The 26,854-nt window shown below is 33.7% G+C and overlaps 1 protein-coding gene across 8 annotated transcripts in view; it reads left to right on the plus strand.

The window, feature by feature from the left end:
• Positions 1 to 22,174, plus strand: part of LOC128249887 (uncharacterized) — a 24,832-nt gene extending 2,658 nt beyond the window's left edge. For 2 of the 8 annotated variants that reach the window (XM_052974453.2, XM_089366236.1), the window contains 7 exons: positions 6,660 to 6,755; positions 7,728 to 7,819; positions 10,553 to 10,652; positions 11,590 to 11,681; positions 19,726 to 19,825; positions 20,927 to 21,015; positions 21,940 to 22,174. In XM_052974453.2, the coding sequence (XP_052830413.1) occupies positions 6,703 to 6,755; positions 7,728 to 7,819; positions 10,553 to 10,652; positions 11,590 to 11,681; positions 19,726 to 19,825; positions 20,927 to 21,015; positions 21,940 to 22,025 (612 nt within the window). In that variant the 5' untranslated portion in view covers positions 6,660 to 6,702 and the 3' untranslated portion in view covers positions 22,026 to 22,174. Of the gene's footprint in view, positions 1 to 5,119; positions 5,255 to 5,321; positions 5,606 to 6,659; positions 6,766 to 7,727; positions 7,820 to 10,552; positions 10,653 to 11,589; positions 11,682 to 19,725; positions 19,826 to 20,926; positions 21,016 to 21,939 lie in introns of those variants that run through there. The other 6 variants (XM_052974454.2, XM_052974448.2, XM_052974450.2 and 3 more) reach the window with 6 other exon arrangements.
• Positions 22,175 to 26,854: the final 4,680 nt, after the last annotated feature.

Consider the following 26,854-nt stretch of genomic DNA (forward strand, 5'->3'; position numbering starts at 1 on the left):
TATACATATATATACATGCATACAGATATCTATGCATATATACACCCATCACACACATACACATGCACACAAACGCACATATTAGTCATTTGTTTTCTTATCCAAAACTACGTCAAAAGTACTGAATGGATCTTTATGAAATTTGGAAATTATATTCTATGCATAACGGCCATAACTCCCATGAAAATTCATATATTTTCGATGTTGATGGAATTTTAACCCGAACATAACAGATGAGCATTATTTGTAATTCAACGGTACAACAGTGTAAGACTATCCCTTCAGATATACTTACATTGATTTCTGCAATGTGGTGCATAAATTGTCAAGTAAATGAGACGCATCTTTACCTCCACTGATTCACTTGCAAAGTGTTGAGTAAAATTATTTCGTTGCAGACCTCCTTTGAGTCTTTTTATTATCACTACGACACACATAGTCCCCAGTTTGTAACATTGATTTCAAGGCCCTCCCACATGAGAGACTGGTTGTTTTAAGATATTTATCGATTGTAAATTTTGTCTGCACAGTTACCTATCGGTATAGTGGTCATTTGCAAACTCCAGAGGCGAAACTTTCATTTCCCTTTACTCCAAACGTCACAAGTTCTTATTTCAATTGGGTTATGTCCTTCCAATTGCTATAGATCCGTAATGCATCTTACAGCTGTGCCTGTCACCTGTATGGTGAGGAATCCTACATGTATTGGGAATGTGTGTGTGTGTGTGTGTGTGTGTGTGTGTGTGTGTGTGTGTGTGTGTGTGTGTGTGTGTGTGTGTGTGTGTGTCTGTCTGTGTGAATCCCTAACCCCGGCAACGCCAGGTATTTCTGCTAGTTTTTAATAACAAAAAATAATTTATTTACCTCGAAATGCTTACCAGCTATACATCGGTGCATATGATGCTATAATCCTGTCCCACCGTTCATACTACTTTGGTACTCGTCCCAGACATCGCTTTCCGTAAGCGATTCGATGATCTCCTATGATGCGCTCTGGATTATGAAAACTTGGTAAAAACGGCTAACTTTGAACTGCATTTTCATTTAGGGAAAGCGATGAAATTCAGCAGCTGCTAAATCCAGAGAATAGGAATAGAGAGGACGCGGATGAGATACCATGTTGTTTTTGCTGACATTCTCTGTTTTGTTGAGATGCACTGAGAGTTCAGTGACAGGGTGTATAGTCATCTTGAAGAATACAATACTTCGAACTCCGCCGACCAATTCGATTTTGCCGAAAGTTCTCATTCAAACACTTCAAAATGTCGTTGTTTGTCCTGCGACGATTCTCATATTCATCATTAATATATTAGAACATCTTGCAATGATATTATTCCAAACAGCAACCAAAATATGTGTTCAATATGCCTAACATGAACCACACTATATATAACATTACAAACGCCGGACTTGATAACAAAATATCAGATTATAAAAAAAAGTTTAAATATTAATTAAGGTTATCCGCACAAATAAAGCATAACAGGCGAAAAATTTCATGTAGATTTTCACTTTTATATTATAGTGCAGACCTGGCTGTATGGTAAATGTCTTGCTTCTCAACAACATGCTTGTGGTCTCAGGGTAGCTTGAGCAAGTAGTTTGTACTCCAACCAGGTACCGACCACAGTCATTTGAGTGGATTTGGTAGATTGAAACAAAAAGGCGCTCATCACTTATATCAATGTAATATATAGGCATCGAGGTGTAGGAAGAAAGTTAGCTACGAACAAACCGTAGGAGATATAAAAATCAGCTTTCATGAATATTAGCGGTTTATCGAGACGAAAGGTTGCGGACTATTTTTCTTTAGAGAAAAACGATGAGCAAAACACTGTTCATTTTATACTCCACGGTAGGCGATCAGGTTTGTCGAGTGATCGAAAAAGAATACAAGTTTTACGGAATGGCTACATATATTACATAGTTTGTGAAGCTTCAGAAGTGGTAAAATCCAAGTGATGTGTATACAGCCGGCTACCCTTCAGGCAAGGGGTATCTTCATTATATTACAGTTTACATTGCCGCGAGGAGGTACATGTTGACGCCAAGAAGATTCAGTCAGAATGTGCGGAGGGTACAGGATGAGAGGGGTATATAAATGTAGGGAGAAATAATTATTAGAAGGGAAGGATGACGAAAACATAAAAGGGAGTGAGAGGAAGGAGGAATTGGGAGAGGGGTGTTGACTTGTAGTTGACAATATATTAGTTTTACCTAAATCACATAATTCAGTCATGGGATTGGTACTTGAATATAAATTGGACGGGAGAGGATGAGGAAATATTTTAGGCAGTGGCGGAGAAAGAAAATGTGTATAGATAAAGCAAGAAATTTAAGCCCGGCTAGCTGGTTGTTAAAATACCTTTATGGCCGATGGTAGAAACTAGCAGGGAATGGTAAAAATGTTTATAAAGAGAACAATCGTATGAAGAAGTGGATGTGTATGTAGGCTTACAGATGGAGAGTGTAGGATGAGAGGGAGTTGAAATAAAGGGAAACAAAATATTCTGACATGAAATTCAAAGGGTAGAAAGACATTGTTGGTTTAATACAGTATCTCCCAATTTGGGCGCTATTGTACACCTGGGAGCGGTGGAAAGTTCCCAGGAGGCGTTAAAATCAGTGGGGTTAAAAACAAGTGGGCTTACATGTAGAGAGTTGGAGATTATTTTGAATTAATTTAATACGGTGGGGCCACGCCTTTGGTGGATTTCGGAGTTTCTTGTTACGATTTCCGATTACTCCGGCAGTGTTGTTGGTGGAGTAGAATAATTTTATAGACGTGAGTTTAAATTTTTTTCTAAGGGGTTTAGATTTAAGGAAATATTATTCGAGTTGGACGAAGATAAATCTGGGTACTCGACTCTGGACGTTTAGGTCGAAGCAGGGTGGAAGCAGATGACGTCTCGAGTTCCAGTTCGTGTAATCCGATTTGCGAGGTTACCTGGGTGGAAATGGGTTTTGCAGGTGTATATCTTAGTGGGTTATGGTGAATTTAGAATAAAGGGTTATCAGGTAATGTGTCGTTACCTGCGCCTCTACATATATATAGTCTTTCTTTCTTTCTTATCACATCGCCCATTCTTTTCGACCATTCTCCTCATTTTAACATACATATATATTCTCTTCTTTCTATCACTATGTTATCAAAATTTCATTCACACCACAAACCCCACTGAATGAACAGCACATGGAATCTACATCTCCACACACTCAATTTGTAATAAGAAAATATGAACTATCGGAATTAAAATACAACGGACGGGAACCATTTCTACCATTTCTATACACCACTTTCATGGGATAATGGAACTGCAAATATAACATCCTACATATTTTTTTATTCTTTTATTCTCTAATTTCCCTTTATACATCTTGTTTCCATTCTTTTCCCAAATAACTCCTTATATTGAACTGTACTATTTCCCGCTATGTAACTCTCTCACATGGTCTCTGATGAAGCGAACTTCCAAATAAACAAGAAACAGCTGTAAGTGTAACTTTCTCTTTATTAGTGTCCTAAGATTTTCGCACAGCCTCGGCTTAGTTGTCTAATTTTTTCTAACACACACACATACACACATACATACATACATACATACATATATATCTATCTATCTATCTATCTATCTATCTATATATATATATATATATATATATATATATATATATATATATATATATATATATATATATATATATATATATATATATATATGTATGTATGTATATATATGTATATATATAAACAGAGATAGATGCATATAAACACGCACACACACACACTGATGTCCGCGTGTGTGTATTTGTGTTTTGATATATGTACATGATTTTTAGAACACCCGAAGAGAGTCAAATAATTTCAGCTGTCATGTCAAACATAACATAATTCCACATAATAAATTACCAAGTGAATGGGATAAAATTTATAGCATTTTAAGGAACTGAACACGTGTTTCCTTATAATTATTTCTAAAGGACATAATTTGCACGGAGTGCATAGTGCAGCACCAAAAATTAAGTGTTTTGAACAACTAATATCTCTTCGATATTAAGACGCTCTTTCATAAAACTGCCAGCCAAACTGGCAGATAGATTGTGCATGTGAGAGTATAATACCAAAATCCGAGAACAAAGAAATGCTATCACACATTTTGCATACCTAACAAAAGAGAAATACACAAAAAAGTGTCCGTTTTATTATATATTTTTTTTTTAGCTTACATGTTTTAACCAATATACCTAGAAATGAGAGTTCGTCTTGGTTGCATTTTATTGTGAATTGTATGTTGTTGTCAATGTTATTATGGAGTTTTTCTGATTCTATGAGTTTATATTGGTGTATAGGTTCAAATGAAACCATGAGTGTTTCTTCCTTGATCTATTCCCATAAGTGATTTAGCATATCTCAGTCAATCCTAATATAACTTTCGATGTAATATAGAAATGGCTTTAGGATGATGTCCATGATATGTTTCACAGAATGGTCCAGCTACGATGGGCCGTAATTTTAGGTCTCCTGGTGCTGGTGTGTGTATGTCTGCTTTGAAGATTTTTTAATCACTTCGTCTATAGTTTGGCGTTTGTGAATTTTCGGTAGAACATAGAATAGTCTGGCTTTACACTTAAAGTTTCTTAAAGTGTCTAGTTCTGTTTTTTTTTGTTAGGTCGTTTCCCTGGGTCAGAATTAATGAAAAGAGCGTTTTCATTATTTTAGGTGGAGTATAATCTTTGAGTTTTTCGTAGTGTTTATCATTGTTTAGGATATTACTAGAGTTTTGTAATATAGCGTGTCCATTACCACAACCACTCTCAGTGAGCATTTTGACAGATGACACAGAACAACTGCAACCACATTTCTTAATCTTCACATTATATCAATTTACTATTTGGGCCTGAACCCAAGAGTAACTAAATAAAGACGCCTCATTAGTTGAAAAATATAAGCCAGAATTAAATATAAGCCCATATTGGAAAGTAAAAATTTACCACATCTATTCAATATTAACTGATATAAGCCACAATCAAATAAAATGAATATTAAGAATTACAGTTTTACCTCCCCTTTGCCGAAAAATAACTTGCATACCAATTATCTCCCCCTAGCAAGCAAAATCCCGAACTCCGGATTGTATCTAGCACTCAAATTTGAAGTGCGAAACCGGTTATTATGTTGGAGGAAAACATTTTTATTTTGTATAATATTGTATAATACATTTCGTATGAGGATTCTAACATATTCTTTTATCTTGTAAGACAAATCTGTTTTCATCTTTTTACTTTCCTTTATATATATATATATATTTTTTTTTTAAACAGCACAGAAAACGGTTAGATTCATTTCATTTTATAAATATTTTCTGATTAGAACATTCTATGGCGGGAAAGGTAAACTGCATTTTCAGATATAATGTAACACCACATGATAAGTAATACAGAATATAATAACAGTTAAAAAGAAAGGAAAAACATCTGCTACATCGTGTTAAAGTGAAAACACAAATTTCGACGTTGTACAAAACGGCAACAGGTATATACAGAACGAACAGCAATACGTTATCTACAATGAAGATTATTATATGCATATTCTTTCTAATTTGTGGTAAGATAATTTTTCATAACCAGGCACACACAGACGCATGCGGATGTATACACGTGATTATGTATGTATGTTTGTATGTATGTATGTATGTATGCATGCATGCATGCATGTATGTATGTATGTATGTATCTATGTATGGATTGATGGATGGATGGATGGATGGATGGATGGATGGATAGATGTAAAGAAATATGTATGAAATATATATATATACATAAACACACATACATACATACATATTCACACACAAACATCTAGACATATATTCACATATAGTTAGATGACTAAATATATATACTTGGTCGGGAAAACGAAAGCGTGTGGTTTCGAGTTCCACGTACACGAAAAACCCTACTCATTCTGTCGATCGCTTATATGCTCCATTAGTATACTATTTCTTTAGACATACCCAGTGATCGCTATAAGATTTTAAGCTTATAAAATACTATTGTTTTTATTATTTACACAATTGTAAAAATCGACGCTGCTTAGCAAAACCATCCCAGTAATATCTATCTATCTTTCTATATTTATATACATAAATATATATATATATATATATATATATATATATATATATATATATATATATATATATATATATAGTGTATATATTTATATACCAACAACAAATATTAAAATACCAACAACACAGCAAATACTCTCATTCCGTCAAATTTGCGACGAAACATCGGCAAGATATCGTAATGAAAATGATCGAACCATATTTTAGAAGCGAACAATCGTGGAATTAATGATCCCTATATTCTAGATTTGCTAGGTGATGCTGTGGATATTTTGCAACAACCTTTAATTAAAAGCAACAAAATTTTGAAGTTTATGATCGACAAATATACGCATGTACAGAAAAACAAAAAAAAACAAAATATGATAATCCTATACTTGTTATTAAACGTCTGCTTACACTTTCAAATGAAGAATCATACCTTCGTTGCAAAGAAATGTTTGTTTCATTTTATATGCCTTATTTCTGCGTAAGTAATTGATTAGAAAATATGTCCTGGAGAAAAATATATAATTCTTAAAATTCTAGGCGCTGCAGGGTCCAGAATCTGTTTCATACAAGCCGATGACCAATGCAAATATGCTCAGAAACATTATCCTGTTCAGGAACCAGACATTCATCTCTGCAAGTATATGTACTGCTTTTACTTCTATCATCCGTACTACCACCTATAACATTTGCAAATTAATTTCTCATAATCACTTGTTCGTAATATATTATTTACAGAGGAGCAATCTATGTAATGCGAGGTTGAAATATATTTCACAAAATGTATTCCATCACCGATTCAGTAAATTTTACATCAATCTAACAACGCCCAAATTAAAATATTATCGGTTTTTTTCGTAGACCGAAAGTAAACGATAAACTATTTATCTCAACAGAAATTAATCTATAACGGCTTTGTCTGATTGACAAGAAATCAAAAAAAATTCTATCATTGTCTCGAATGTTCCTTTTCTCGATTCTTCTTTATGTAACCCTCTTTGTATTTCTAATTAGTATCATTTCCACCGCAGAAATATAAAAAGTGATATTCTTACAGATATGAAGCGACCACAGAATTTTAGCCATGTAAATAATTTTGATTTTGTAGGGAGTTGAGCAGACAGAATAATTAGCACGCCAGTAAAAATGCTTAGCGGCATTTCATCCGTCTTTACGTCTGTGATCGACTTCATTCTTCATTATCCCGGTCCGATAAAATACGGAACCCACAAAAATTGTTCTTGACTTGTACCAAAGTTGGAAATTAATATTTGAAATATTGTAAAGCGGTGAGTTAGACAAATCTTAAGGAGCCCGGGCAAAATTCCTAGCGATGTTTCGTCCCAAATTACGTCGTTTGCTTCCCTTTCCGCCGAGGCCTATTTTGATTTCCATCTTTTCAGGTAGATAAAATAACTATCATTGGTGCACAAGAATGTTCTAAATCTGAAATAATGTTTCACATACTGAACACCGTTACGTAACTCTTGACACGAAGTATAGTCTTTTACATTCAATACAAACATATTCTGACATAATAAAAGAAGTATTGATTATCATTATTTTTTTTTATAATCAATGAAAGTTGAGAAACGTTTTATGTTCCAGACGACTATGGCTGTATGAAACCTGTTATATGAATAGCAATAATTTTTGTAGAAACGTCATGCTCCAAAACCGTAGAGAAGAAAACTGTCTTCGTAAGTAAAGTAATCTGTCTTATTAAAAGCGCTGTTTCAACAAATGAAATTTCAATCGCACACACACACACATGCAAATTTCATTAGATGATATATTAACCTTGTGAAGGGATGATTGCATCTACAGAATCGATATGATACCGGACAAAATTCTTAGAGGCATTTAAGGCGTATCAACGTACTGATTCCAAACTTCGTCGTGATCCACTGTACGTTAAGAAGAAGATCATATATATACCTGCAGAAATAAGAGCCCTGTATCTTTGAAATATTAAAAGGAACAGGGCAACTTTCTTTCGCCAAAGTTTTACAATCGTAATATGCTGCAACGCCTATGATTAGAAAAAATGGAATTCAATTGTCAAATAGAAGGAGAAGGAGGAGGGCAGCAACAAGGGGGAGGAGGAAGATTATAATCATGAATATACACAAAATATAAGTTCCAGTCATCGGCATTTCCTGTTTAGTTTCTAAATGAATATTCGCCTTTATCCGTCGATTCATTGATAACTTAAATGCCAACTAATTGTTGCAGTTCGTTAAGTGTTTAGAATACAATCGTCTATAAACGTGCTGTTTCATCAGCTCACCTGTAGATCCATGAGGAATGGAACTTTGTTTACTTTATTGATCGAGAACAATTTTACCATTGTATTTGATTTTCCTAGAAAACATAAACTATGTTGGTGAAATGAATCCACTAATTGTAAATGAATACCACATTAACATAGTTTTGCCTTGAATATTACAGATGCTGTGACCTGCATCATTTCATTGAACAGTATATTATTGGTACTTCCTGTATCGATCTTATTTTAAAGTAATTAGAAGATATGCACCGTGTGAACCTAATAAAGAATAATAACCATATAATAATTTTGTGTTAGTTTGAATTATATAAAAACTTATCTTCAGTATATTACACAAGTAAGGATGTACAGAGCTTCAAAATGTTATTATTACAACATTGCCCAAGTTGCTTACAAAATTCCCTTCAAATTTGGTTCATCGCCATGAGTCTATTTTAGAAGACGCTCTTCTAAAATTATATGAAGCAGGACTAAAATTGGAAATATAGGATTGGGAGACAAAATCTTTACGAATGACCAACAACTGGGTACACATACACACACACACACACACACACACACACACACACACACACACACACACACACACACACATATATATATATATACACACACATACACACACAAAGAACTGAGCAGAACATTCCGGAGCAAGTTAAACTGTATTTTCAGATATAACGTAACACTATATGAATAATAACGAGATAATATAATATCTGTTAAAAAAATAAAAGTTAAAAAAACATCTGCTACATCGTGTTAAACTAAAAACACAAATTTCTACATTGTACCAACGGCAACAGGTATATACAGAACGAACGGCAATACGTTATCTACAATGAAGATTATTATATGCATATTCTTTCTAATTTGTGGTAAGATAATCTTTCATAAACCTGCGATCTTAAAGGAACACCAGACACACACAGACGCATGCAGATGTATGACTTGCTTATGTATGGATTGATGTATTAAAATATGCATGCATATATATATATATACATACGCACTCACATACATACATGCATGCATACATACATGCATACATACATACATGCAAATATATTCACACACATACATCTAGATATATATTCATATATATTTATGACTATATATATATTTGGTCGGGAAAACAAAGGGGTGTGATTTCGAGTTGCACGCGTACGAAAACAACAAACTATCCCTTCGATGACTTATATGGACATTTATTATACTATTTCTCTAGTCATTACCCAGTGATCGCTATAGCTTTAAGCTTATAAAATACTATTATTTTGATTATTTATAGAATTGTAAAAATCGACACTGCATAGCACAAACCATCGCAGTAATATCTATCTATCTATCTATCTATCTATCTATCTATCTATCTATCTATCTATCTATCTATCTATCTATCTATCCATCTATCTATCTATCTATCTATCTATCTATCTATCTATCTATCTATCTATCTATCCGCAGAGTTCGACTGTCCACCTCTTCTTTGCGGGGTCGATAACTTAAATACCTGTTGCGTACTGGGGTCGATATAATTGACTCGTTCCGTCCCCCAAAATTTCGGTCTTGAGTAAAAAAGATTATTTGGTCATTGTTTTTCTTAATTTTTTTTTTGTTTTTAATACAAATTCTTTACATTATGAAATTTGACATAAATATTCCCGATTATCAATGTCCATCCTCAATTACTCATGTCAGTTATATGAAACATATTTTAGCAATGAATATTTTCGAAGGGAACCAACTTGTATAGTCACTGACTATATACCAACAACACATCAACTACTCTCATTCCGTCAAATTTGCGACGAAAATTCGGCAAGATATGTTAATGAAAATAGTCGAAACATAAATTTAGAATATACGATCCCATATATTCTAGATTTACTAGGCATGCCATAATCGTTAATTAAATACTATCAAATTTTGAAGTTACTGATCAACAAGTATACGCACACAGAAAAAAACAATATCAAAATATGATAATCCGATACTTGTTATTAAACATCTACTTACACTTTCAACTGAAGAATTTATACCCGCGTTGCAAAGAAATGTTTCATTTTATATGCCTTATTTCTGTGTAACCAATGAATTAAAGAAATAATTTAAGGAAAAAAGTATGCAATTTTTAAAACTTTAGGCGCTGCGGGTTCCAAAGTCTGTTTCATAGTAGCCAAGGACCAATGCAAATTTGCTCTGAAAAGTTATCCTGTTCAGAAGCCAGATATTCATCGCTGCAAGTATATATTCTTCTTTTACTATCATTCGTGCTACCACCAATAACATTTGCAAATTTATCTCTCATAATCACTTGTTCGTAAAATATTACTGGCAGAGGAGCAATCTATGTTATGCGAGGTTGAAATATATTTAACAAAATGTATTCCATCCCCGATTCAGTAAATTTTACATCAATCTAACAACGCCCAAAATATTATCGGTTCTGTTCGTAGACCGAAAATGAATGATAATCTATTTATCTCATGACGTATTAATCCATAACGATTTCATCTGATTGATAAGAATACAAAAAAATTCTATCTTTGTCTCATATGTTCCTTTTCTTAAAAATCTTCTTTATGTAACCCTCTTTGTATTTCTAATTAGCATCATTTCCACTGCAGAAATATAAAAGTTGATATTCTCACAGATATGCAGCGACCACAACATTTTACCCATGCAAATACTTGTAATATTGCAGGGAGTTGAGCAGACAGAATAGTTAGCACGCTGATCAAAATGCTTAGCGGTATTTCATCCGTCTTTACGTTTTGCCTTGAAATACCGCCGTGATCAACTTCATCCTCCCTCAGTCGGGTCCCAATAAAATACGGAACCCACAAAAATTGTTCTTGACATGTACCAAAATTTGAAATCAATATTTCAAATATTGTAAGGCGAGTTAGACAAATCTTAAGGAGCCCGGGCAAAATCCCTAGCGATATTTCGTCCGTCTTTACGTTGTTAGCTTCACATTACGCCGAGTCCGACTTTGGTTTCCATATCTTCAGGGTTGATAAGATAACTGCCAATGGTGTACAAGGATGTTCTAAATCTGAAACAAATGTTTCGCTTATTCTTGACGCTTACATTCAGTACATAATATTCTGATATAATAAAAGTAACTATTATTTATGCTTATAATTAGTAACTCTTGAGAAACTTGCTATCTTTCAGACGACTATGGATGTATGAACTATGTTTTATTGATACAGATTATTTTTGCAGACACGTTATGCTCCTATACCGTAAAGAAGAAAATTGTCTTCGTAAGTGAAAGAATTTGTCCTATTATTAAAAGTGCTGTATCAACAAATGAAATTGAAATCAGAATTCCTTTTTAGTAGATTATGTGTTGAGATACTATGCTAGGAGTGTCGGTATTGTATTCAATTTCAAAAATTCACCTTAAACTAAATACTCCTTGAGTTGCTTCTCTACATCTGAAAGTATTAGTTAATCAAACACGACTGTCCGTACACATCACATATTACTGTGCTAAAAGACATGTTTTTACCACGTGATTGATATTATGTAAGAAAAATGATTTGTTCTTCACAGATGAGCAAACACCTACCAAACATTATGATGGCATGAGATAAAATTATTTTATAAATTTGTTTGCATTCCGGCAGTGTATATTCTTGCCCTTTTCAGCGCACATATATTTGTGTGAAAATATTCTACAAAAATAAATGGCGAAAAATCAGAGCCACTGCAGCATGATAACGGCTACTTTCACGTTACAGTCTACGCAATACGACAGAATTCATATTTTGCAAGTCTGATATTTAATACATTCAAATTAGAAAACAAAGATAAATTCCTTTTGCAATTCAGAAAATTTACTAGAAATAAAAAAAAATGGAAATCGACCTTCTTATTCTTGATTCTTAAGCTTAGAACAATATTACAGCTTTGTAACGTGGGCGTCAATATGATTTTGGTAACATATCATTGGAAATAGGTTCGCGACGAGTGCTACTTTACGATAGTTATAAAAACAAAAACCCCGTAAGCTGACCATCACTGAGTGTGAACGTTATTATTGCACTTCCTTCATCTCATTCTTAAACAGAAATGTAGTATATATGTATATATCTATATCAATGAACTGTCTAATGTAGATCTCTGGAGAATGGAAACTAGTTCACATTGTTGGTGGAGAACAATTTTCACACTGTATTCATTTTTCTAGAAAATGTAAAGGACGTTGGTGAAATGAATCCACTAATTGTAAATGAATAGCAAATTAACATATTTTTTGCCCTGAATACTACAGGGGCTGTGAGCTACATTGTATCATTGAACAGTATATCACTGGTTCTTCCTGTATCGATCATATTTGAAAGGAATCCGAAGATATGCAGCGTGTGAAGCTAAGAAAATATAATAAGCCATGTAATAAAATTTTTCGCTACCTTGTATTATATAAACATTTACTTTCAGTATATTACACTAGTAATTGTGTAGACAGCTTCGAAATTTCATTATTACAACATTGCCCAGAAATAGTATATCTAACAGGCTTCAATACAACATTACTTAACATTTACAGGTGTTGAAATGATATATATATTTTCAATCCATTTTCAAATCATTTCCTTTTTAATATACCTTCAGTATTAAATGTTTAATGCATTAGTTATTTCTAATAAAAAGTTAACTTTTAGTTACCACATTTATAACATGTATCGCCTTAGAAATAGTCATGTTGCATAGCTATACACTAGTGCCAATATTCATATACGTTTTGATATCGGACCCAGAAATAGCTTTATGAAAGCAATTCATGTATCTTCTACGATTCGACCCGGATTTCGACAACTTTGAAGGAACGGCAACATTTGAGTTCCATATTCATCTTATGAGACAGATATAATTCAGTACGTGCGAGATCTGGAAAACTGTGAGGACGCAAGAGCGATACGATAATGTTTTTGAAATTCACAATTGAGGAGAGCGAAGTGACAGGATGCATGGTCGTCGTGCAAAATATAATACTCGATCTCCGCTGTCCAGCTCACTTTCGCCGAATGTCCTCCATCAAACATTTAAAAATGCCGTTGGTTGTTCTGCGACGACTGTCATATACAAGTTGATGAATTGTCTCCCCCTTCCTCCGGTGGTGACGAATGTTGTGAGTCGTCCAGATAACTTACCGTTTTGCCGATGGTGCTTATCCATTTTTGGAGTGCGCATATCACTCGAAACTTTTCAATACGGCTTCACTTTTCTTCACGTACATTTAATGGTGGTTTACAAGATTTTTGTCACAAGGAGAAAAGTGAAATTTATGTTATACGTTGAAGTAACTCTTTTATGAGAAACATATATAAAGCCGATTATCTTTCCAATTTTTTAAACCAGTTAAGATACACACACATACACGTACACAAACATACACTCAGATATACATTCATATACATATATAAAACTTATATATATATATATATATATATATATATATATATATATATATATATATATATATATATATATATATATATATTTAGGTATGTATTTATGTATATACGTACGCATAAATGTATGTATGCAGATGCATATGTAATATATACGTATTTACGATTTAACTGATATTCCAAAAAAGTAACGTAAGCTATCATTTGATCTTAAAATTGTGGTTATATTTCCGAAAACCCTAAAGGAATTATTTCAAGTTGGCTAATGAAAACAGCATGGAAATTCAAGACAAATACTTTTTTTTTAAAGCTCTTCCTGATATCACATTTTCTATTATTTATTATGTGATATGTGCCGCCTATGTGGGATTTAGTTAATTTGCTTATTTAAATTTGTACTGGCGAAAAGGGTGGCTGTCATGAACTATATATGTTTTTTAAAGTATTTTGGTTATCCCAGCTTTTATCAATTTAAACAATGTCTGTGTTTTAATTCATTGTTCTGCAAATTATCGACAAATTTGATCTTACAAAACATTATATTAGTAAAAGTTAGAAGAGAATAGATCGAGATATATTTTACATAGAGAGGTAGGGCAAGCTGTCATCTTTCTTATGAGATATCCTACATGAACGCATATTCATCATTAATACTAGAACATAATGCAAAGCAATTTTTTCCCAACAGCAACCACAATATATGTGATATATATTGCCTAAAATCAACTACACTCTAATTAACTTTAGCATCGACAAACTTGATAATTAAATATTAGCTTAAGTACAATGATAAAACTTAACAAATATTTCAAATCATCTGCACATATAAAGTATAATCTTGAACACAAAAAGCGACGATTTTCATGTAAATTTTTCACTATTATATTATAGTGCGATCGTGGGTGTATGGTACTGTATAAGGTACTGTTTACACAAAATTGTTATGGATTACCAAGCATATATATATACTAGCTCGATATATATATATATATATATATATATATATATATATATATACACACGTATATATGTGTGAGAGAGAGAGAGAGCGAGTGAGAATGTGTGTGTGTGTGGATGTGTGAGAGAGAGTGAGAGTCTGATTGTAATCGACCGTTATTGATTAGGGCATACAGATGTATATTTAAATACATATTAGATATTAAAGTAATTGGGGCTTGGGACAAAAGGAGTCCAGTACATAGTGGCTCATGCATGCAAAATAAAAATTCATAGACACTCATATCTACGCGCAGACATACATTTATATACATAAGCATATGCATGTACAAACACAAACTATATACAGACATATACGTATGGATATACAATCTCACATGTAGATAAACTGACATGCGTAAAATAAACATGTAAAATCAGTGAGTTTTAGAAGTGCATAGAGGAGAGGTATAGACTAAATATTTAGAAGGATTTCGTGATTTTATTACATGCACTGGATTTTAATTAAAAATGCAAGATTTACATATATAAATTCTGGATCAAATATGTATTGTATTAAATTAATAGGGTTTCGTATTCTGTAGATAATTAATTCAGGAATTTAGATGTAAAAGATCAAAATAATTCTTAAATATATGTGATGTAATGAAATTTATCAAAAAGATATGTATGAACACTAAGACAAGGAGAGAATTTCTCAACACTCATTTATTAGTTTTCTTTTAGTAAAAATAAGAATTAGATAGTATTCGGTTGTACGAAGATCACAGTATTTATCTGGGAGATGGATGGGTTTCATCGAACGTTCGGTAGACTTTCGAAGAGAAAGTTCTAACCACTGTTTCAACTGTGGCTTGGTATGATGATCTTTTTTCCTTTTGCAGTGATTATTAAATTTACACTATTCTTTAATTCTAATATCGCAAAACTTAGTAATGTTTCGAGAGGGGAGTTCATGTTGCTTTGGGCGAGTGTTCTCCCCTTGATTGTTAAATTGATTTGTTGTATGTTTAGCATAAAATGTACGTTTTTATGCATTTATGTATATGTGTGCATTTGTGCGTATGCGTGAGAGAGTATGTGTGAAAGAAAGAGAGTGAAGGCTGTGTTATCATGTAGACGTACATACATAATTACATATGCATAGATCATTATATGAATGTATATATGTATGCGTGTGTATATGTACGAGAGAGTGATGCCTAAGTTGCACTCACTCTCACCCTTTCTGTTTTTTTCTCTCTCTCTGTGTCTCACAAACACACACGCACACACTTCCATTTCATACACATGTACATACATCTTTTAATTTCTCCTCTCTTTCGCTTTAAAAGAAAACTAAGTAAATAAATTTTTTACGGAAATTAACGAACAAAACCGAAAGTTCATTTTTGCATTTCCTCACGTTCAACCAAAATAATGCCAAAACATGCGATTCTAAAAACAACATTCAGCAGCAAAAGGACAACCGCAGAGAATATCATAAAAATTATTAGAATTGGGAATCAAATGTGAAAATATCAAGTGGCTAGCGGTAAACCACCCCGAGGGCGGTCTTTCAGCTAGTATATTATAACATAAAAGAATTGAAAATCAATGCATATATGACGACGAGAAAACGCACAAACACGTACATATATATATGCGATAAACTCTGCGATGGTAAAAAAAAAAAAAAATTTCATTGTAACAGATAATAGCGACGAGTTTATCACTATTTTGTCTTCCTTTGTAAATTTCTCACAAATAAATTTTGAAGTCGTTTAATATAACAATAACAGAATAGTACAAAAGAGTATATAGTCTAAAAACGTCTCCGTTTTTCAAATGAAAGGCACGGAAGATATGGAACCGAATATCGAAACACGCTGCATACATACATACATACATACATGCTGCTTGCATATATTGCATATATGGGTGCAGAACGTCTCTAACGGTGCAAATAGCATATTCGGCCTATTTTACTTTATGATTTCAATAAAGGCAACAACGCAACGCAATGTGCGAGGAATATTTATACAGTGTATGGGGATATGACAAGAAGCGTACACCAGTGTCGAGGGTGGTCCCAGAAATTCCGAGCCGGAAACTACAGCCTAGAAGACGAGCATCGTCTTGGTATATTGGTAAAGATCAGTGATGACATCCTGTAATACCTGATGGAACAAAATCCCGTCGTTAATCTTGAAAACCGAGCAGAGAAGCTTCGATTTGCTCTTTCAACCATCGATACCTTTATGCTCTCGGAAAATAAACAAATTTTGTCCATGGGTTCCTCATAAATTCTCCGAGCCTAATTGCGCGCAGAGAATGAATGTATGTCCTTCTTGGACAGAATATTGACTAGTGAAAAGAAATGGGTTCTCTATCAAATGTCAAGTACCAAAACAGTGGGTAGAGATATGAGAAACACCGTCACCCTAGACTAAAGTGATTTTCACCAACGTAAGGTGTTGTAATTTGTTTGGTGGGATATGAAATATTTAACTCTGAACTTTAAACCTAATCCAAACGAAAACAAAGATCTACTTCGAACAACTTGAGCGGCTTAAGTGAGTGCTAGAAAAAAACGACCATTTTTATCTTCCAGACGACCATCTTTGGTTTGAGAATAATGCTCGGCCACATACTACAACGATGGCATGACATTCGAACGATTGATACAGTTTGAATGGGAAAGGATGCTCCATACACCATATTTGCTGGACATTGCCCCATTTGATTATCATTTATTCCGCGATCTCCAAAATAATTTGGACGAAAAATAAAACAAACATATATATATACTTTTTCCAGGGACGCCTTCGCATCGAAGATTGGTGATTGTCGTACGCTCACGAAGGGTAAATACTCCGAAACTCGTGTCCGAGCGTATCATGTCAGATCAACGATGAGAAGGATGACTTCCCTTTGCAAATAACGACAGGGCATAGATGTGTGCCAATAGCCAGCTAGAAGAGACGTTCTCCTGGGGCTAAAAGCAACAGTAACATTCACCCTTAGGGTTTAGCCATATTTAAGTGGCAAATATACTTCACGTTGTCGTGCAGTTACTGTTTATATCTCGTTCAGAGATTTAACATATATATATATATATATATATATATATATATATATATATATATATATATATATATATATATATATATATATATATATATATATATATATATATATATATATACATATATATAAATATATATATATATATATATATATATATATATATATATATATATATACACATATATATGTGTGTGTGTGTGTGTGTGTGTGTGTGTGAAGTACATTACAAATCAGTGTGAATCTTCCTTCAAAGACCGCTTTCAATGTTAACCAGCCAAACTAGCGCATAATAGGAAAATACAATGAATTAAGTTTTAGCTTCTCTCATTTTTGGTTTACTAAAATTCACTCAAAAGTACTTGGACGCTGCGAGTGTAACACAGAGGACATTAGCGCAATGTGCAATGAAGTGGGGCTGAACCCGGAAACATAGGATTTGGTCGCAAACTCTTTATCACTAACCAACCCTTAGGTAAACACAAACAAAACATACACAGACACCCATACACCTATGCGCAATTTCATGCGTACGTGTTGATTAGCAACATTAAGTGTTGGCAATATAAACTGCCATTTTAAACATAATATATTACCATGCAATAAACAACGAGAGAATATAAATTTTGTTTCCAATTTACCCTTAAGCAAACATCTGTTTCAGAGCTTTTAATTCTGCAAACAAAGCTGTACGTAGTAGAAACGGCAACACCAAATATAGAGAGCTTGGGACAGTATCTTAAATACAATGAAAAGTATTATAAGCCTACTGTTCATTATTTTTGGTAAGACGTTCTTTCAAAAACCGGTACTCATAAGGCAACGGGTGACACGGCCAGGAACAAACAGACGCAAAGAAATGCATGAATGTACATATGTCTATATGTAACTATCTATCTGTCTGTCTGCCTGTCTGTTTGTCTGTCTGTCTGCATGTCTGTGTGTCTGTCTGTCTGTCTCTCTCTCTCTCTTTTTTTCTCTCTCTCTTTCTTTCTCTCTCTCTCTCTCTCTCTCTCTCTCTCTCTATATATATATATATATATATATATATATATATATATGTATATATGTATATATATATATACATAGATGCATACATGCAATACATATATGTGTATGTGTGTGAACGTGTGTGTGTGTGTATTTAACGTTGTCTGAGCATGCCATCATATATAGGTTCAGATTATTCGAATCAATTACTTTAAATTGTTGTTATTCTGTATTTTTTTCATCATTCCGATTTCGTATCAGAAGTGTTTCAATTTGTTCATTATTAGGTCATCGTCATTCTTAAAATTATCTCCGTTTTCAGTAGAATTTCTCTGCATTATGAAATTTAATATATAATGTCTCGTTTATCAACATTCTTCCTTATACTCACACGCCGGTTATATACAACATGCCTCAGGAAACAATATTTTCGAAGGAAAATACCTACAATACTCAATGATGATATGCTCAGACTACGTTACATACTCACGTTCTGCATACACTAACAAAGAAAGATTGGCAAGTTATCTTAATGTAAAAAAGGAAACAACAAATATAGAAAAGAGCGATCGTAGAAATAAAGATCCCATCTATACTGGAGTTACTATAAGATGTAGAGGACATTTTGAAATAACCTTTACGTGAAAGGAAGTAAAATGGCACTATATGATTTACAAGTATACGCACCAACAGAAAAAAAACTAAACATAATGTAATAATCCTGTATATGGAAGTAATCGTCTACTTATAGATTCAATTAAATAATTTATCTCTGATCGAAAATAATTGTTTCATTATATATTGACTTAATCCTGTATTCCCCCAAAGGGAGTAGTGAATAAATTGTGTAAAGCATATGTAATTGTTAAAATTGTAGGTGCTGTAGAATCCGAAATCTGTCTCAAGGTAGCCGAGAAACATTGTCAATACGCTCTGCATATTTATCCTGTAAAGTATCCAGATATGAATTACTGCAGGTATATATTCAGCTTTTACAACGATCGTTCACAGTACCGCCAATATAATTTGGAATTCTGCTCCACGAAATCAATTGTTCGTAGTGTATTACACACAGGAACAAACTATGATTCGATCAGAAATTTTTTATTTAAATCTCACGAGAGATATTCAGCAACAGTACTTTGGAAAAAGGATTATTTGCCAACATAACATGGCATTCCTGGTTTAGGACGAATGTTACTGTAATTTAAGCCCAGGAGATATCGTCTCCAGCTGGCTATACGGCACGATCTGTGACTCACCTATTGTTTTGAGTCGAGTAGGGGTGCTAGATTCCCTTGTTCGAAAATATAAGGACATAAATCGTGTCGTATAGCCAGCTGGAGACGATGCCACCTGGGGTTAAATTACAGCAACATTCGTCCTAAACCAAGACTGGCATGTCATGTTGGCAAATAATCTTTACTCCTATCTTATGATTGTTTTGAAATGTATTCCACCTCCGGTTCTGGAAATATTCCGTCAATCTTGCAACGCCTCAAACCAAATATTATCGCCTTTGACGATAGACCGAAAACGAAGGATAAATTACGAATTTCATTGTTTCAAACTCACTTTCCCATTGCGATTTCAACACCCATTCATCCATTGATGCGATACAAATAATTTCTATCATAGACTAACATGTTTTCTTGGCCAACTGTTCTTTATGTAAAACTATTTGTATTTCTAATTAACATCATTTCCACCACAGAAATATAAAAGGGGATATTCTCAGAGAATGTTAATACTTCAGATATAGTATGATGGTGAACTAGCAGTATAGTTTGTACGCCGGTCCAAAAGCTTAGCGGCATTTCGTCCGTTTTTACTTTCTCAGTTTCATATTCTGCCGTATTTGATCTTCGCTTCCATCTTTCCAGGGTCGATAAAATATCTACCAGTGGTGAACAAGGACTATATTAATTTGAAACCAATTTCTCGCATATTGTAAACCTTGACGCCAAGTATAATTTTCAATTCATACATACATACATATTCTGATTATAATAACAGAAACTATATTGATAATGTTTTATTATAATTACTAATACTTCAAACAAAAATTTGTTTTGCAGGCGTCTATGGATGTATGAAACTTGTTTTATTAATGTAGATAATCGTTGTAGAAAGGCTATGCGCGATATTCGTAAGGACAAATGCCCTGGTGAGTAAAGTAATTTGTCGTATTATTAAAGGTGTTATGTCAACAAAGTAAATTCAAATCACAATTTACTTTTGCTGGACTCTATTTTGAGATAACAAGCCAGGGGCCTCGGCGTGGTACTCAATTTAAGCTATTGACTTCACTTTAACCCAATAAGTGCCAAATGTTTTATTCATATTTTTGGCGGTTGCCAGGTGTCTTACGAGTTAAAATAATATATAATGTTTTAATTCATACGTAAATTATTTTGGAAATTTTGATAGTTCTTTCCAAAAGTTCCAAATAGGGATCGCTGAAAAATAACATATTTATCCAATCCTTTTCAATTGCAATAATAAACTCTGTGTGTGTCTCTGTGTGAGTAACATAATATAATATATAACATATAAGGAAACAAGCTGGCAGAATCGATAGCACACTGGACTAAATACCTGGTGACATTTTATCTGTAGCCACGTTGGGAGCTCAACGTTCCGCCGAGGTCGACTTTACATTTTACCGTTTCCTGGGTAGATGAAATAAGTAGCAGTTGAGCGCTTGTTTCAATCTAACGGACTTAGTCCCAACCAAAACAATTGCTGTCATATCATTCTGCCAAAATTTGAAAAAATATAATAAAATCGAAGTTTATTTCATTTCTAAATTTATGTTCATCTTTTTGTGCTGATTCATGGATAAAATAAGTGCCAACGTATTGCTGCAGTTCATTAACTCTATGAAAAGCTCTCTTCTGTAAGTGCGGTAGTTCACCAGATCACACGCAGTGCACTGTGAAAGGAAAACTATCTCTGTATTACTGCTCGAGACCATTTCTCATACTGTATATAATTTTCTAGAAAATATGAAAGATATTCATGAAATAAATCCATGAATTGTATATGAATTATTGGTTAACATATTTTTTTTTTGTCTTGAATTCTTCAGGAGATATGCCCGCTGATAACTCAGTGCCATGCATTGTAACATTAAACAGTATATTATTGGCTGTTCTCCAATGGGCCATATTTTAGTGGAATTCGAACATATGCACCGTGTGAAGCTAATAAATATAATAAATTTGTAACAAACAATTTTGGTAGTTTTGCATTATGTTAAATCTTATCTTCTGTATAAAAATAACTTCTAAAATTATATTTTAATAAACATGTCAAGAAATATATCTATTTCGTGTCCATACTATATCACTTTACATTTACTGTCATTGCAATATGATATTTATTTGCAGTCTACTACTGTATATATATATATGGTGGTGGTTGTCTACTCCTTAAACAGAGTTTGACCACCTCCTGCACCTACACCTTAGCCCTTTCATGGCGTCTGATGTGGCTTTTTAAACCAGAGGGTGTTTTGAAAATACACCCACACAGATTGCACCTCTGATTTGCACTACCAATACCTGCAAGTAAGCTCTGCTCATTGTGGATCCTAACATGTCTTTTAAGACCCCCATTGGATTTGCAAACCCTCCGGCACACACCACATTCAAACGTGTGCACAGACATATAATCAGAATAGCTGGATGAGGTTTGTTTTCCATGGGTTCGCAGGTGAGATTTGAGGCCAGCCAAGGACAGACATGGTCTGTCACAGACTGTGCACACAAAAAGGTCCTTGTCATTCACCTTCTCAGTCTTTACATCTTTCCTTAAATATCTCTTGAGCCCTGCTTGCATCATCCTGGCCTCTTCAAATGCTTTCACTCCACTCCACACCCTTGTTCGCCATTCAACTCGATCTGAAGCGAGGACTTCTATATCTTTTGGAGCCATTCCAATTGACTTCATAGCAGTCCTTATGCCATCTTTAAACCTTTTTTTAGGTTTATGCCGATAACGTTTCCCCTCTGCAAGCTCACCATAAAACAGCTGTTTCGGCATGCGTTCATCTGCCATTCGAACAATATGGCCTCACCATCTCAATTGGTTCCTCAAAATCATGGCTTTAATTGAGGGGATGCCTGCAGATGCAAGGATATCTGTGTTTGGAGTAAAAGAATTCCATTTAATTCTTAAAATATTACGAAGGCATTTTTGGTGGAATTTTTCTAACATTTTAAAATGCCTTTCATAACAGGTCCAAGTTTCACAGGAATACAATAGGGATGTTAAGACAAATGGTTTGTAAAGAGCCAGCTTTGTATTGTTATTTATATGTCGCTGGCGCCAGACGCGTGACTCCAAGCCACCAAATGCTTTTGCTGCCCTTTGAATTCGCAGGTGTATTTCCGTATCAAGATTTCCATCCTCTTGAACAGAGCTTCCCAAGTAGACAAATGAATTGACAACCTCAAGTAACTTTCCCTTAACAAATATATATATATATATATATATATATATATATATATATATATATATATATATATATATATATATATATATATATATATATATATATATATATATATATATATATATATATATATATATATATATATACATACATATATATATATATATGCGCGCGCGCGCGTGTGCATCACAATTGAAAGTGTTGCTTTACAGGTTCACTTTCCCTAGCAGAAAAGTGATGTTTATATGTCATACATTGAAGTACGCAACACACGATATATATACAATTAGTTCATTTTTTAGTTTATATACATATTTACTTACTTTTAAATTTTTCATTTGCAAATATAATGTTAATGCGTTCTCATGCAGAAATACCTTTCATTAAAAATTTCCCTCCAAAACTGAATGTTTGGAAGGGGAGACCGTACATTTTGTATTCTAAAGATAACGCTAAGCGGAGAAAAAGAAAGAGGTAAAAAGAAGGAAAACGGGGAGAGAGATGAACAAACCGTACTTTTCTTTTTTCTTTTTTGGAAGAGGTCACTATTCCACACATTCCAATACGAAGTTAAAGGACTAAATAAATAAATGGTTAAAGGAAGGGGCATAGCCCTTCTCTCTCACTCCCTCTAACTATGTGTCTATCTGACTGACAAACTATCCGTGTATCTATCTATCTATCTATCTATCTATCTATCTATCTATCTATCTATCTATCTATCCATCTCCATTGTCATTGAACCTCGCCCATAAAACAAAAACAATGACCTCTTCTTAACAGCTCCCCACCCAAAAATCTGTTTGGTACAAATGAACAAGGTGTTTGAACCTTCACAAAATATTATTTGACAAATTCGAGAAACGAACGAAAGCGATAATAAATGAGGAAATAATAAAAGGGTTTTTTTCTCTAAAATCCTGACATAATCTTTTCTCGATATATGTATATATATATATATATATATATATATATATATATATATATATATATATATATATATATATATATATATGTATGTATGTATATATATATAATTGGAATAATTTGAATTCAACAAAAAGGCGTGCGGTTGGATATTTATTTTTGATCAGTACAATTGTTTCCATGGAACTTTCTGTTACTTGATATGCACTTAGTTGTGTTTCGTCAAGTGATATGTAAATATTGTGTACAGAAGTTGACATTCCCTGCCTCAAGAACATCCTCTCTATCTGTCGTGTCCTGAAATTAGTAGCTGTCACTGAGTTTATCACGATGTGTTGTAGCTGAAGGCACGGTGCCAATTATCTTTTCGTGGTCGGTAAATCAACAACCAGTTAAATGCTAGGGTCGACTACTCCGATATTACTGACCTTGTGTTAACATTTGGATACATTATTTGGCACGGAGAAGCTGCCAGATTCGTTTGCATACCTGAAAAAAAAAACATCTAATGACATTTTTCCGGATTAATGTTGAGAATTTAAGTTTCACCGAAGTCTATTTTAAATCCCATATTTCCAGAGTCTCTCAAATAAGGAGCAGTTTAACATTTGAGTTGATATAAACGAGTTACGCTCTGCCCCGAAATGATAGACCTCATGACAATATTGGAGACGTTGAAGCCCTACGCTGGCAGAATCTTCTGACGGTCGAGATAAGTGCATTGCAATATTTTCTCTGGCATTTTAGATCGGAGTTTTAGACTTTACACTCCCGGGTGGATAGAATAGAAAGTTTGTCAACAACTTTGCCGATGGTATAAGCTTCGTTCCCCTAAAAATTGTTTCAATAAAAATCATCGTTATTCTGAATATTTAAATGCATTTGTTATATCTACGGATATTATTCACTAATATGCTATGATTGTCAGAGATTTAGTAACAGCCAAGTGATATGCATTCAATACATTCTTATTCTAGTACATAATCAATAAATATATAAATTATCTAACAATGAAGAACGCAATAGAAACCTTAGTGAAACAGAGGGTGGAATATATTCGTTCGGTTCCTGTCGCCACCACACATTGGTTTGTCTACTTAGATGATTTAAGAATAAAATAAATTAGTCCACACACACACACGTATATATATATATATATATATATATATATATATATATACATATATACGACGAGCATCTTTTAGGTTCCGTCTACGAAATCCACTACTAGAAAACAGTTGCCCAGGGTGGCACCTAGTTCGACTGAAAGCGGAATCATGTAGTTGTGAAGCAATCTCCTTACCACACTGTCACGCTAAATCAGAGTGGGCAAGTGAAAGAAGATGACAAGGCAATGAAGAAACAAAGGATAGGAGAAGTCTTAGTTAGGAAATCTGAAGGAGAAGTAAAATGAAATAATTGAACGTGGTAAGGATAAGAAAGAAGATCAAGAAAGCCGTTTATCGTTAACAAGGCAAAGAAAAATATTGATAATTATTATGATTACAAAACTTAAAGAACCTACAGGAAAAGAAAAGATAACAATGGAATGATATTACTAAATTTTAAAAAATGGTACAAGTGTAAAATAAAAAAACGAAATGAAAATTTATTTGTGATCAGAATCTGTTTTAGATCAGAAACGACGGTTTAGACAACGGTAATTTCTGGTCTTAAAAATCGTCGTTGTTGCTATTGGAAAATTTGGTTTGCTCACTTTACTAATTCATTTGTCAAAATGAAGCCGGTCAAAAACAAAACATAAAAGCTATACACGTATAAATCTGATGTTCTTTCTAATCTATATCTCGTTCTATTGGATTAGGGAATAATTTATGAGCGTTCTTTTCAAATTTATTTTAAACAAAATACATACAACAAATTAATCAATAATATACACTCCGTTGTTGTTAAGAATTCCTTTCCTCGTTTAATAAGTTCTTCGATCCCGCGGTGAGAGACATGTCCCGGTCTTCAGTGAAAGAATTCGTCCAACGAAGTCAATGTTGAACACACCGCTCAAAGCATTCGAAAGCAGTGGACAGAGATGTAAATCTGACGCTACTAAGGTTGGAGACTATGGATTATGAGGCAGCGCTTCCCATTCGAGTTCATGAATTGCGGCTTTGATCATACTGGCGATATGAGGACGAGTGTTGTCGTGTTGCAGAAGAACGCTATATTGTAAAACAAAAACGTCTATTTTAAATTGCATGAAACATTTTCACAATACACACCGGTCAAAATTCTTAGCGGCGTTTCCTCCGTGTTTACGTTCTGAGTTAAGTTTCAGCAGGCGTCTTCTTTGCATTTCCTCAAGTCTCGGTCGATAAATTAAGTACCAATCAAGTACTACGGTCGAAGTACTCGACTATCCCCCCCCCCCCCCCTCAAATTCCAGGTTCTGTGCCAATGGTAGAAAGATAATTAGTATTTAAGGTATTTTTAATGCAGTAAAGTGGTAGAATCGTTAGCTTGCCGAACCAAATGCTTAGCAACATTTCTTATGTTTTCATGTTTTGAGTTACATTCTGCCGAAGTCGAATTTACCTAAGAAGAAGAATAAAATGAAAACAATAATCAATAATACAATGAATATATGTCTCTGTTTATTAGAAAT

Source organism: Octopus bimaculoides, chromosome 18 (genome assembly GCF_046866305.1).
Source record: "Octopus bimaculoides isolate indiv1 chromosome 18, ASM4686630v1, whole genome shotgun sequence".
In the NCBI taxonomy this organism is placed as follows: domain Eukaryota; kingdom Metazoa; phylum Mollusca; class Cephalopoda; order Octopoda; family Octopodidae; genus Octopus; species Octopus bimaculoides.